Below are 15233 nucleotides of genomic sequence, written 5' to 3' on the forward strand. Positions count from 1 at the left end.
TTCTCTTTAAGAAAAAAAATCTGTGTAAGACTTTTAAGCTTGGAACTTTACTAAAATGGAGCAATTTTAGAGACCAGTTATATAATTGATTCATATGGAAGAGCACTCATTTATGTGAACACTACTATTGCCTTCCCTCAGACTAGATATGTGAGGATTGCACAAGTGTGCCACAGGACTTAATTGAATTTTTATCTGACGTAGGACAGTGTGACCAAGTCTTGCATTTGCAACCTCATATATTTAAGTCATTTCAAAAGTGATCATTAAAATGCCTGGCTTGTGTTTCCGGTTTATGAGGTAAGATTCATGTCTCAGATGAAATAAATATAGAAGCCGAAAGTTGAAGAGTGTGTAATGACTGACTGTAATAACTGGCCTCAGAACTTACCCAGTCTGTGATATGGTCATCATCACATAAAAGGCAAGGATGTGGAAGTCCTTGCCAATTGCTAGGAGATTATCCAGTTTAGGACAAGTTTTTCTGTGTGACTTTGAGTAAGTGGCTGACAGCTAGATTTGGTAACGCATTCAGGCACCATAAAGTTAGGAGTTGTAAGGTTGGACTTTCAGGACTTTAGTGTGGGAAGGCACTCCACAACCCAAAGCTGAGCACTGAGGATCATTTCCATAAGTTTGAAGAGTAAGATACATCAGAATAGAATTGTAATAGCTGTGCAGAAAATTGCATAAACAGACAGGTAACATGGACAGCTGGGAACAACTTTCACAGTTCCTATCCCCACATGGCACTTGGCTGCAGGGAGATATCACTATTCACTTGAGATTCACAAAGTAAAGGTCTTGGTTCTTGTTTTCCAATAGCTGAGCCAAGGTTATTCTTTTAAAATGGTGTTGAGCCCAGTAATTAATAGAATTTCCATGGAATGGGGAACTTGTGCCCAAGTCAATTTTTCTGTAATCAAGGAATGCAAGTCTCCTCCTTTCTGGATAAGAGAGATGCTCCCCATCTTCTGAAATAACATTTCTGAGGTCAAAAACACTTACAATTTATTGGATGGGGAAAGCAGGGACAAAACATAAATGTAAAAATCATGTCAGTAGATGTCACGGATAGACAAGCCTTGGCTGCTGGTCCCTGTGTCTAGGAGGGCTTTTCACTTTTACCCACTATTACTTTATTCATATAGAAAATTAGTTGTAGCACTTCAGCTATATAGTCTGGGCCTGATATCTTTTGGTTGCTTGGGATTGGAGACTGTAATCCTTTTTTGTTTGTTTGTTTGTTTTTTTCAAAGAACTTTTTTTCTTTCAAGTCTATCCAAGTTATCCTTTGTGGACATGTTTGGAACAATGGAGCAGATAGAGGTGTGATACAGTCTTTGTGACAACTGGAATGTCCCACACCTGACAATCCCAGGGCTTGCAAACTGTGCTCTGTAAAACTGCCCTGTGTGAGAGACTGGACAGGTCAGATAATGTAGAACAAATGTGCCCATATCAGTGACTGCTCTGAGCCTCCTGCTGCTGTCTCACTGCCCCTCAGCTCTGCATCTTCAGGCCCCTTGTCAACTCAAAGGGAAGTGCAAGACAATCCTCTGGGGATTACTCAGGTTATTTCTTGGAGACAGTTTATGTTCTCTGCTGACTTTTCAGAGGTGCTGAGGTTTTCGTTGGTGAGGACTAGGACCTCCTTCATTACATTGGCTTATTGTCCAATGTCATGTTATGGTCCCAGTTGCTTGACACTCTGGCAAAGCATTGTGAAGCACTTCAGGATAAATCCTGTGATACTGCTGAAAAGACATAATTTGGCAAAATGTATAGCCTGTATGAAGGAAATAATAGCAAGGTATGTGTCATTACTAATATCAGTGTATAATTTTTGCTTTTCCTGCTTTATGATTAATACAGGCACTTCTGATGCCTGCCTTAAGCAATAAAGCCCATGTGTTTGTGTTAGGATGCTGTATTAGCTTTGTGAGGTTATAATATATCTATGAAAATAAGAGAGAGAGGGCTTATGGGTAGAGGTAGAATCACAGAATATTCTGAGTACAAACGGACCCACACGGACCATAGAGTGCTGGACCTGCACAGCACCATCCCCAAGAATCACACTGTGTGCCTGAGAGCATTGTCCAGACTCTTCTTGAACTCTGTCAGGCTGGTGCTGTTACCCCTTCCCTGGGGAGCCTGTTCCAGTGCCCAACAACCCTCTGGAGGAAGAATCTTTTCTTAGTATGCAACCTAAACCTCCCCTGACCCAACTTCATCTCATTCCCATGGGTTCTGTCACTGGTTACCACAGAGGAGAGATCAGTGCCTCCCCCTCCTTTTCCCCTCATGAGGAAGTTGCAGACTGCAATGAGGTCTCCCCTCGGTCTCCTTCAGGCTGAACAGGCCAAGTGATCTCAGCCACTCTTCATGTGGCTTCTCCTCAAGATCCTTCACCAGCTTTGTTGCCCTCCTTTGGACACTCTCTAATAGTTTTAAGTCTTTCTTGTATTGTGGCTAAATATGCCACAATATGTGCATAAAACTAAAACTGCCCCTAGCACTAGACGTGAGGCCACCCCAGTGCAGAGCAGAGCAGAGTGGGACAATCCCCTCCCTTGCCAGGCTGGCCATGTTGTGCCTGATGCCCCCCAAGACAAGCTTGGCCTTCCTGGCTGCCTGGGCACTGCTGACTCACATCCAGTTTGCCACAGCCAGGACCCCCATGTATGTTTCCTGGGGCACTGCTTTCCAGTATCTTGTTCCCCAGAGTGTATTAGTGTCTTGTTCTCACCAGCTGGTATAGATAGAAAGATTAGATAAAATTTGGGGCACATTAAAATTTCTTTTTGTTCTAAAACAGAATCAGTAAGTGGAATGCTAAATATCAATTTAAGCAAGTGTTGAGAGAAATGGTATCTGTACATAACTTTGTTTAAAATGAAAGTATATATGAAAGAGGAGATATTAGTATGTGAGAGAGAGTAAGAAGTTAAGCAGTTATCTCAAAGGTGAAATGGGGAAAGGGTTAATTTATAGCCTGAGGAATATGAAGATTCATTAGTATGAGCCATGGAGGTTATGAGTTATTATAGACTTGATATCTCTGAGCTCAAGGTTTCTGATATCTAGTGGAGTTGTGAGTTAATTCCCAAGATCAACTCTGGGATGATTTTTGTAACTTTCTGCTGGGGGTCAGAGCTGAAGATCAGAGGTTCACCAGAGTCTTCAAGAGAAGTATCTCATCATGTCAGCTGCCTTTCTATTTTTGGCTATTTGCAGAATTTTGTGCTGGTGTCGGAGCTTGTGCTGGTGCATGGTAGACAGTTCTACTTTCACAGCTCCTGTGACAGTATTTGGTGTCCCAGAGACAACCTGTTCCACTGCAGGCAGTGGTGTGTGAGAGGTGAAGACACCCACGAGTGTGCTCCAGGGGTGTTTGTTGTGATAATAAGGGAGCCGTGATCTTTATCAAATCAAACTCTTGGCACCCATCATTAACTTGAGTGATTTTGAAATATATTACTTCTATTTCAGGCCTGAAGAGAGTTCTGTGCCAAAAATCTGTACAGATTTTTTACTGCTCTACTTGGTTTGATGAATTGTATTGTCTCAACCTTGAAAACTGTACTGTCTACGTCCTCAAAATTTCAGGGTTACAGTAGTCTGTGACTACAGGCTGGAATAATAATGTCATCCTTTTTTTCATTTTTTCCTTTTCTTTTGTGCAGGCACCAGTATCTCCCTTCAACTTGCTCACTGTAAAAATACTGAGAGTGAGGAATGCCCGGAAGGCAGACTTGCGTGAGTACTTCTACTATTCTTGGATAGTTCTTATAACTTTTTAAAGAAAATATTTGGACAATGTTATTGTTCTCAAATTTTGTAGGAATAAAAGCATATATTGCTGTAAGTTTCAAAGAATCATTTATATTATAATACTGAAGCATTGCTTTCTCCTTTTAAATCTAAAGGGACTTAAGCAAGGTGATGCATTTTATATTTTTTTTTCATATCTTACTGTTTGAGATATATTTCCTAACCTTCTGACCTAACTGCTGATCTGAGATCTGCTCTGAAAAGAATGAAAATGCTTGTATTTTTAAGTAAGAAACCTGAGTATTTCCTACAGAATTTCTGGATGGAAGAAAGGAGAGAACTGGCAATGCAGATGTAAAATCAGCAGTAGCAAGAAAAGCCTATGAAAACAAAATATTTACAAGCAAATACATTCTATTACTTCTGCAGAATTTGTACATATCCAGGAACTGATGATAAAATCCATTGTGTCTTGGAATTAATTTAACGTACAGAATGGAGCCATTTAAAAGTCAGAAAAAAATCAACAGAGCAATACTCTGAGCACCTGACAGGAGTTTAAGTGAGGGATAGTGAAGGGAAGTGAAAAAAGGATATCTAGAATTGAGACTTCAAAAGAAAAAGGTGAAATAAAGACAAAGAGATTTAGAAAATTCAAATCTAAAGCCACATGAATAAATCTGAAAGATATAAAAAAAAAAGTCCACACTGTTTCCTAAAATCTTGCTGAACATGGCCAAAATCAATTTTCTTTTGGTGTGCTCAGAATTTCATGCAGCACATCATAGTTTGTAAGAAAATTTTAGTTAATGTAATCTATATTTTGATATAGACTTTAACTTGTGTGATGGGTCAAGAGTAGAGGGAAAAACTTACCAGAGGTTGGATTTGGTGGTTTCTGGCAGGAGAAATGTGGTTAGATCACATAGAAGTTGTGCTTTACAACAGTATTTTTGAATGATCACTATCAGGGAAGAAATCTCTGCTGCACTTATATGTGGTATTCTGGGTTACTTAAGCATCTTCCACAATGTAATCCTCCTGTATTACATGTATTACTGCTTATTTCTTGTTCTTCTTTGGTTCGTTAGACAAAGTGAGAACACTTTATAAGGTGTAAAGTTAGGGGTTTTTTTAAGTTCTTTTTTTATGTATAGAAGCACACATTCCATGAGCTTATAGCTGTATGTACAACTTTTTACTTATCAAAATCCAAATTTTAAAATGCCTAAATGGTGTTTTGCGCCAACCAAATATGTGATCTGATCAGGCCACCACTGAAATTGCATCTACAAACCCACATAAACAACTGAGTGTGCATTTCTGTATTCCTGTACTGCCTGTTTGTGTTTCATTTCCGTGTGGATGTGCTTCTCAGAGCAACTTGCTCAGTCACTCCTTATCACAGTGAATCATCAGGATCTTTTTTGGCTAAACCTGTTGGTATGTCTGCCACACTATATGGCTTTCTTACTTGGTGTTCTGGCTTCAAGAGCAGATGAATATCATATCTTGATCCCCTTGAGATGCCCCAAATTCAGAACTTGGGCATCCCAAACACTTATTTAAAGTGTTTCTGGCAGAGAGATTTGTAAGCTTTTCATTAAGAGTATTTTCTTAACAGAAAATTTATTGTCTGAAAAAACTGTATTATTGTCCATTTCTTTGTCTGCAGTGGGAAGGGTATTCAGGCAGTGTTTACATCTTCTGTAAGGCAATCAATAAGGTAAACATTTCAGCTAGTTTTCCTTGAAACCTTTGTATTTTCAACTGTAGGAAAATGTCCCTTTTCTACCTGTGTCTAAAGGTAAAAGTGCGATACTTGTTACAACTCTGAGTTAGCATTTATTTCCTCCACTGTAGCTTTCCAGTTTTGCTGGTTAAATCTCGGTGTTCCCTGTGACTATTTATTTCTCTTGCATATATTTTCTCATGAGTGTTTGTGCTTTATTTATTGAAGCGAACATTTCTTCTTGTTCATTCACACATGTTCCTATTTAATTTACTAGTGAAAAATAAAAATACTTTAAAAGTATTCCTCCTTACTGATGTTTCAGAACAAGATAATTTTAATAAATTTGAGTAGAGGCCTGAAAATCTAGACTATGTTTTAGACCCTGACATTGACTGCATTATGGGATCTTCAGCAAAGCAATGCATCATAGAATGGTCTGGGTTGGAAGGGACCTTAAACAACCCCCCTCCCATGAGCAGGGACACTTTCCACCAGATCAAGTTGATCTAAGCTCTATCTGGGGGGGGAATGGTCTTGAACAGTTCCAAGAAATTCAAGTTTTCTAAGTGTACTTATTTGTGTAATTCTTATAATGCTACTGTGAAGTAATCAGTGTCTCATCCTATTTGAAAATGGAAACTATAGCATTTAATCATCATTACCCATTTGCATTTTCATCTGCTTGCATTTGTGCCTCTGCTGAACATCTGATCAGTCACAGTCTTCTGATCAGGTGTGGCTTAGGTCTCTTTCTGGAAATGCTTTCCTTCCCACAATCACAGTCCAGGTTTTGCTGGTTGTGATAGCATGGTTAACAACGCAGTAAAGGCATGGTTTGGCTCGTAGGAAAACCTAAATCTGTGATTGTTATGGAAAGATAAAAAGGAAATACATGAAGTAATTGCTCTTAATATAATGTAATAACACTGTTACACGTTTTGAGCATGATGCAGGGTTTGACTATGAGCTGAATTATTTGGCCTCCTCTGACTCACAAGGTTGCTGTAAGAACCAGGTGACTGGTTGAGCACTGCTAATGTGGAATAGGGAGATTGCATTACAGGTGTGAGAGAAAGGCCATTGGTACTTGTATCGTGCTTCTGTTAAGTCTCACTCCCTGGAGTGCTCCCTCCAGTTTGAGGACTCAGAATATAGGAGAAGCTGATGTCTTCATTAGCACTCATGGCTTCCTTCCCAAACATGGGTGGTGGCAACATCTTTCCAGTCTGCAGACAGAGCAGTAGGAAGGAATTGAACACACAGTAATTTAATTATGGTGATTAAATGGATTTTGTTTTCTGATAGAACTGCTGAAGAGCACACAACTTCTAAAAACTTTGTCAAATATATGAATGAATAAGGAATAGGCACATTCTGATTTGTGATAAATCAAATTTTTCAGCTTTGATGCGAGAACACCTTTCATGAAAAAAATTTGTTCTTCAGTTAAGCTAGCATGTTAACAAAGGCTTTCATTAAGCTAAGGTACAAAATCTGGGGAAGAAATGATAGCAAACAAGTCTCTCTATAGCCCAGATGGAAGGTTGTGAGGTGTGCTGCCTGTCACAGCCATTTGGATAATCATGAAGATAAAGCTAAATGCAACATATTCTGTCTGTGGATGGTGGCACAATTTCAAGTATAAAGTAACATTAAAATAAAAAAAAAAGTATGTCTAACTAAGAGTGAAAAGGTGGAAATGGGCATTACAAATGTGTGAGGATGTCTGTTCTCCTGTTAGTGCTTCACTATATTATTTACACCTAATCCTGTATGTTTTAGGAAGAAAGCCCCAGCTATACTATCTTTGTCTTATTAGGGTTAAATGGGCACTGTGCAGAAATTCTTTCTCACATTTTAACTGTGCTCTTCTCCCTGCACAGTCACCCTTTCTGATTGCTATGTGACACTGTGGCTGCCCACTGCCTCAGCAGAGAAGGTTCGGACCAGGACCATCAGGAACAGCAAAAACCCCGTTTGGAATGAAGCTTTCTGCTACAAGATTGACCGCCGTGTCAAGGTAACTGACATCAATTCTTTTCACCCTTTCGTGCCTGCATTAGTCATTAGATTACACAGAACTGCAGTAAACCAATACTTACATAGCTAGTTCCAAACACAGAAGATGTTAAAGATTCCTTAGGGAAAAAAACCCAAACTGTTGCTTACATTCCCCTTAGTGTTGTTCTATTCCCCATATTTGTTACTTAGACATGTACTATGCTGCAATAAGAAGGAATTAAATGTACTTCAGAATATAGCCTTACTATCCTATCCCAAATCTTGACATAAACAAGCAAAATCCAAGAAAAATATTGCATAAAAATAGCAAAACCACTCAGTTCTAGATATTGTGAAAATCCTTTAAGCCATATTTATGTACCTGTGACTGTTTTATACACTTAGAACCAAAGGCCATAAAATATTTAAATTACTGCATTAAATGTAGAAGCATCTAATGCAGTAATTTATCACAAACTCATGAATGTTCTGCATGACCTGTTTGTCTTGTCTGCCTGTGGAAAAGCAACAAACTTGCTTCTTTTTTGTATGAAGAGTTATCAGTAATCTGACATCTAATAAACCCAAGTCTCTCTCCTTTTTCTCTTTCCCTTTCTCATTTTTCTCCTTCCCATAAAACTGAAGGAGCAAAGAAAGAAAACCTAGTCTAGAGATTTTCCTGCCTTATGGAGCTCTTAGATGTAGAAGTAACTCCATTATGTTCTTAACCTCTTTGCGCAGAACGTGCTGGAGCTGAAGGTGTGTGATGAAGACACGGTCACCAGGGATGATGAACTCTGCACAGTTCTCTTTGACATAGATAAGCTCACTGTGGGACGTACTGTTCGTGTGAAGTTCCAGCTGAATCCACAGGTGAGCAATGGAATTGGTGAGAACAAAAGGAAATTCTCTCCTTCTATCCCAATAGATCCTTCTACAGTGTTTCATTTTAGGAAACCTCATATTTAAACTGTATTTTGCTGCAATTCTAAGTAATTGTGCCTTTTGCTAGCTTTTGTTTAAAACAAATATCTATGCTGAAAATACAGGAACCACCTATAACTAGTTATCCAGTCTTCATTCTGAATATTTCTGGGATGTTTGTTGGCTCTTGGTGTAAATTCTGAATTTTCAGCTCCTTTTGACTGTAATGGTATTAAAGAGGCTAATTCTTTTTGTTTTGGGAGTTAAAATCTTAACAAATGGCTGTTTGATCAGAATAGCAGTTCTTAAGCATGCAGATGTGCTTATAAAGCATTTAGATTTAAAAAAATCATTTTAGCAACTGCTTCTTCAATATCTAAAAATTGAATATCTTCAGTCAAAACTATGGTTTTCTTACATTCTGGGAATTTTACTAAGTTCTATTTTAAATGCATATTTAAAAAATTATATGAAACTGGTATGATGAAAGCTGTGAAGAAAAATAAGTAATCAGTCTTTGTTTTCTTTTATCTCCTCTCTTCAGGCACGTGAAGAGCTGGAGGTGGAATTCACACTGCAGAACACGTGAGTAGTCCTAAATTCTTAATAAAGTGTTATATTCAGTATAAAAATAGTTTGAAAATCTGATTCATATGTGATGGTGCTTCTTAAACCTGCAGTCTCTAAAAGCAGTAGCAAGATGTTTTCATTCAAGTATACTAAACAGGAATTTTAGAATACATACTTTTAGATTTCAAATATCTGAAATGTGATTTTTTTCCTTGTTTGAATTCTGCCTCTTGGGCAGCAACTTCTTCCTGTTCTCTTTTTTTCTCATTAAGACAATGAGATACACAAGAAAGTATGAGGACAATGAAAATATTCAGGAAGTTTTGACCCTTAGCAGTGCCAAGCCTAAATGCCCTAATTACCCCCTTCTTGGGGAATCTGGTTTTTCAAATCCACAACACCATAAAGTGCACTTCCATAAGTTCATCTGCTCAGTTCATCTGGCTACACATGGGGAGTTGTGGTAGAGAAAGGAACCAAATATTCTGCATAAAGTAAGGTCCAAAGACCACTGTGGGAGTCTGAGGGCTGAGGAACCAGGGAAGCTGGAGGGACAGCAGCAGCTTCACTTGGTAGGCTTGAAAGATGTTGGTGGAGTTCTACTATTTAGAGGATGTACTTAGAGAAGGTACTGCTCTTAGATGGTACTGCTGGAGCCTTCTCAAGGCATTTGGGCCACTTCAGGAGGCCTTGCAGGATAATACTTGAGTGGATACCTTGAATTCCTGACAGCAGGGGAAATAAGAACTTGCTGGTGTAAGGACAGTAGCCCAGTGTTAAGAACTGGAGAAGGAAAGATCTCAGGGTTCACATACAAAAAAGCTATCAGAGCTGAAAGAGTCTCAAAATCTCTTTTTACAACTCCTGGAGACTCATCAGGGTGGATTGTTTGTTGTTTACTGTGCACCAGACCTGGCAGAAGGCCAGCAATACCAAGGCAAATGGTGCTTGTCACATTGCAGGAGTGTCACAACATCAGTAATGGCAATGGGGAAGCTCCAGGAGGCACTGCAGATATCCTGTCTAGAGTCCTCCTTCTTTTGAAAGTTACAGGATGGGTTATGGAGTTGGTATGGAGAATCACACTCTTGATAATCCTGTCTTTAATGGGGGAGGTCCAAGTAGGTTGTCTGGCTTGGATGTTGTGCACAAGTGGGTTTGTGTATGGGAACAGAGGCTGGAACTTTTCTTGGAGCATGTGTGCCACCAGCTCTGTGCCAAACTCTTCTGACTGACCTTGCAGCCGACTGTGTTTTCCTAGAGTTGTATTCAAAAAAATCAGAAATGGGACAATTTTTACAAGTGATGCCTGAGTAGGAGTTCTACTGGTTAGAAGATGATGATTGGAACTGTACCATTAAAAATAATCCTTTGCAGTCTCAAGGGAGAGGTTTTAAAAAGCATGACAGTCATGGCTCAGTTGCTCCAGCAAGAAGGCATCTGATCTACTGTTTTTCATTCATAGTGTGGTTCCTGAGTGACCAATGTAACAGTTATGGCATGAAGAACTCCACATGCAAAGGCAAGAAGGTGCTGCATTATAAGGGAGGGAATGTCCCTGTGAGCTCACAGTAGGACTGAGAAAATGGGCTTGATGTCAGAAGGCAGATAGACCTTTCCCCTGCTATCCCTCATTCACATTTCTTGTGTTTGTGTGGTGGTCAATGCTGTTCTTCCCTTCAACTGAGTCTGGAATGAGGGCTGGATGTGAATCCACATCTGCATTGATTAAATATGTGGTCTTGGGAGAATATTGAGAGGGTGTTTTTTTTCCCTCACTTTGGAATGTGTGATGTCAGGAGTAATTAATGAAAGGATTTGTCCATTAAAATTGTAGACAATGGATTGCATTGATAAACTAGAGAGCCCTGGAAAGGTCTGAACAACTCAAGTGAAGTAGTTGAGATGGGTCACCAGAAAGCCATGGGCCCAAACCAACCTCTTCTGTGTTGAACAAGCTCAGCAGGTTTTGGCAAGATTTTTTGTCAGTGTGGGATGGGAGAAGTGTTGACAGAGATTAGAGATAATTTTCAGTGGGAGAGAGCCCTCTGATAACAAGGAGTACAGCTAAGCATATGGGATAGTTTCTAGAAATCCTGTATTGTGATGGGAACAAGAAACACATACATTTGTGGGGGTGATATGGCAGTTTATTTCTGAAATTAATAACTATTCCCACCAGCAATTTTTCCTGATGCTCCTTATTCACAGTTTTAAATTTCTTCCCCATCTTTGTTCTAGATTTTACTAATTGCAAGCTTTATTACATTAGCTTGTTCTTTCTTTCCAGCATTTCAGGTGAATAATACCACACATGACGGGTAACCCCAGGCCAAGAATGTTTCCTGGGGTTGCACCTATGCTAGTGGCTTTGCCACTCCTAGTTTTGTTTGCCTATAACTTCACTGCAAAGGTTGTGTTTTGTGTTACCTCTACCAAAAACAACACTATAACAATTGCCTCATGTTACACTGGAAGGCTGTACGATAATTTGTTCCTGCATCCATTCCTGCTATATTTTATTTAAAATGGAAGAAAATCTTCATTTTGTTAGTGGGTTTCCACAACAGCAAGATGAACACCCTCTCTAGTTGTGCCTCACCCTTATGCCAGTGCTGCAGTACCAGCAAATGCTCACCTCTCTGCTGCAGAGTGGCAGGCACTGAGGGCCAGATGTTTGATCCTAAGGACACAGAGAGGAAGGCATGTTCCTTCCTCCAAGTACCTTTTCACCATCAACCAAGCCAAGGGATTGCAAATGCCTGCCCAATGTTTTCTGGGCCCATTACAGGAGCCCAGCTGGCGGGAGAGCTGCTGTGCTTGGGCAGCAGCGACAGAAAAGGTAAGGCTGTTGTACACAGGCTGCTAGTTCGTGTGCTTTAGTGCTTTCTGAGCTGTTCTCTGGTGATTATCAGTGGTAACCTGGGCTTTCTCCTGTGTCTCCACGGGCAGGGTGCAGCACCAGAACGAGCCCATCCGTGTTGCTACAGGCACGGGGTCCCGCTGGAGCAGGTGGCTGCGCTCGCTCAACATCCCGCTCCCCTCCGACTTCTACTAAGGGCCACGCCTGACACTGAGGGCCACAAAGAGGCTTCTGCTGAACTGCAAGGTGATTTGAGTTTCCAAGGAAAGGTCTAAGAGCCCCAGGGTATTTGCTGTACCTGCTGATCCTCTTTTTGGCCTCTTTTATCTTTCAGATGTCTCAAGTTGAGGAAGTGCATCTCTAACAACTCTTAGAAGAATGAAGGACTACTCTTACACAACCTTTCATCTCTGCTCCCTCTCCCTTTTTTTTTTCAAATGTGAAAGACTATGTTTAAAACAAAGCCCAATTAACAGAAATAAATGTAAATAGGTGTATAAAAAGCTGTATAAAAGTTAAATATTAATTATTGAAATATGGCAAAAGTAGGATTTTTAGAAAATAAAAGTCTTTTTTTTTCTTTCTGTAGTTCTGCTGTGTTATTTTGAGAAATCCCCCTCATGTGAAGGGGGAGCCAGCAGATCATGCCAGTCATTTGGCTTGGGCACTGCTGAGAAACCCCCAGGCTGAGTCTCCATCAGTTGGGGGCCAAATGTACTGTTTGTATTTATGTGTGGAGGAGCACTGAAGGCAAAAGTTTTAAGTTAAGAAAGAACCTTTGAGGTGAATACAGCTTTCTTTACTGAAACAGTACCATCCCCCATGCTTCTCTTGGGTTGTCAGAAAGCTCAGAAAAGTAGTCTGCATTATTATGGAAGCTACTAAAGGAAGGGAAAGCTGGATCTTACATGAAAGAATTCAAAACTTTTAGATAGGTATCAAAAATTCAGATTTTCTGGTGAAATGGAGCGTAGTAGCCTAAATGAGAACTGCAATATAAGAATCTGTGTGACTGTAACTTCATATTCAAAATTACTCATCCCATTATATCAGGCATAATCCAAAAAGGAGAAGGCAGAAGTTTGATGTATACCAGGTGATGGGAAATAATCCCTGGATTCATAGAGTACACTGCAACCTTAGGCATTCCTGCAACAGACTTTGAGTGAGGAAGGATGCCCAGGGTCTCTGTTTTTGTCTTTCCCTGCTACAGGTTATAATATACTCCCACTTCTCCTAGTGAAACTGAGGCCTGCAATAAAAAAAGCCCACAAATCACAAACTGTGATGGAGAAGAGAACAGGAACATAACTCTGTGTGATGAGAGCTGTCTAATAGCAGGTTACTTATCAGAGAAATTACCAGCTAATCCCAACTAGTGGAACTTATTCAGTGCTCCAAAGGTAGGCAAAATATTCAAAGATCCCTGCCAAAAATATTCAAAGATCCCCAAGCTCTTCTGCACCCAGCTCAGCTATGTTTCTAGCCACAGCTGATTTTCTAAGATTCAGAGAAAGATGAGTGCCCTTGCTCTTCTTAAAACAAAGGTATGGACCACCAGGTCCACTATACTAACAAGTACCAGCAGCTGGGCTTCCTTACAGGGGTGGCAGCAGAGGTGACAACCCAACACAACATCTCAGCCATTGGTCCTTCATGACTGAGGTGTCCTGGTTCTTCCCAGGGGTCTTGCAAGCTCTGCTCTGTTCCCACCCTGTTTGAAGGCCATGCCTTGCACCTCCTTTGAACCTAACTTTACCCTTTGCTGATACCAGCAACTCAAATAATACTACACTTTACTGGATGTTTACCTCCATGAACAGATATCTTCACCTGTCTTTGCATTTTCATTTCACCAGGCTATGCAGGCTGAGGTCTTTTAATATCTATTATGCTGTTTCTTGCTTTCCTTGATTTTTAATGACTTATTTGAGGATGGTGGCACCATATGTCATGTAATGTTACAACTATTTGACTACAAAATAGTAATTAAGAACAAAAATTTGTGTCTGAAACAAAACTGGAGTGGTGCTTGCACACATTTACCTGTATACAGATGGAAACACTGAGTATATTTTCACCAATTACTGACCAATGTTCTTTGAACTCTTTAGAAACAAATTTCCAAAAAAATTTACAAAATTTTAAAGTTTATGATTGTGGGTTTTTGACCAGAGGTGTTTGCTTGAGTTTATTGTTGATGTTTTTTATAATTGAAAGTTTTTCCTGAATTTTCTGTAGTGCATTTAGCCAGTTCACATTTTTCTCTTAAAGGAAATATTAATATTCTCTTAAAGAAAATACTGACTTGGAAACAAAACTTTAAACTGTTTATGAGCTTTTCAATTTTGAGTGAATGCTATCATGTGTGTCTACACTTAAATCTAATTGTTTTCACTTTAAGTGGATAAAAACAATGTCATTCATCTAATTTTAAAGGAATTGTATTGTTTGGTTTCAGCTGAGATAAAATACATATATCAAGTATAGAACTATATGAGAACTCCAAATGTGTAATCCATGGCTTGCAAAGTCTGAATAAACAGCTCGTACTCTCTGCAGCAGATTGGGGAGTCAGTGCTCAGTCCTTGTCAATAGTCTATACATATGTACATATTCCCTTTGGAGACATCTCAGTTCTTGAGAGATTATATGAATTTACATCTGCAATTTAATGAAATGCTAAATTGCGAGATATCCTTAATGAGACACTGCCTGATATTTCTGATGGAAAATATTTTAGAATATAGAAATTGTTGGCTGCAGTATGTGAATTCATCCCTGCTCTTAACTTGTGGAAACACATCTATACATACAGTGATCTGTTACAATCTCATGTGTGATTTGCAGATCACTTCATAGAGGTAAATACAATATTTCCTGCCATTAGGGAAATTTTTTTATAAATTGTGGAAAGCTAGGCAGTCGTATTAGACAAAAACCTGGGTAAAACTGTGTAATGCTCAAAAGAATCAAGATGGATTTAACAGCTGCAGCTGTCCTCAAAATCAATATGTCTCATACCAGTATTTATTGCATGGTTTACTGAAGTAAATGTGTAAGACAACAGTAGTATAAATCCAGCTTCATATTCTGAGTGGATGGAAAAAACTGCAACTCAGCTCATCATCTAATCCTAAGCTTTAAAGTATTTTTGAGTGAGAATGGTAAAGTCAGAAATGTCAAAGGCCATGTAAGAGCTAATGTGTTAACCATTTGTCTGAGCTTTCCCAACCATGACATTATCTTCCTTTTTTTTTTTTTCCAGTCTGGACTACCCAGATGGCATTATTACGAATGGAGTACTAGTGGTAAAGTACATATTTTTTGTGATCTTTCTTGTGTCTGAATAACAAATGTTCA

General features: G+C 39.4%; 1 protein-coding gene across 1 annotated transcript in view; it reads left to right on the forward strand.

Annotated features, from left to right (window-relative positions):
* LOC139590621 (cytosolic phospholipase A2 epsilon-like) overlaps window positions 1-15233 on the forward strand; it is a 32895-nt gene that overhangs the window by 2788 nt on the left and 14874 nt on the right. The window contains exons 3-7 of the mRNA XM_071428372.1: window positions 3690-3762; window positions 7396-7532; window positions 8255-8386; window positions 8982-9022; window positions 15139-15181. Of these exons, the coding sequence (XP_071284473.1) occupies window positions 3690-3762; window positions 7396-7532; window positions 8255-8386; window positions 8982-9022; window positions 15139-15181 (426 nt within the window). The remainder of the gene's footprint in view (window positions 1-3689; window positions 3763-7395; window positions 7533-8254; window positions 8387-8981; window positions 9023-15138; window positions 15182-15233) is intronic.

Source organism: Agelaius tricolor, unplaced genomic scaffold, assembly GCF_023055355.1.
Source record: "Agelaius tricolor isolate 1412-34295 unplaced genomic scaffold, bAgeTri1.0.p SCAF_5, whole genome shotgun sequence".
NCBI classification, from domain to species: Eukaryota; Metazoa; Chordata; class Aves; order Passeriformes; family Icteridae; genus Agelaius; species Agelaius tricolor.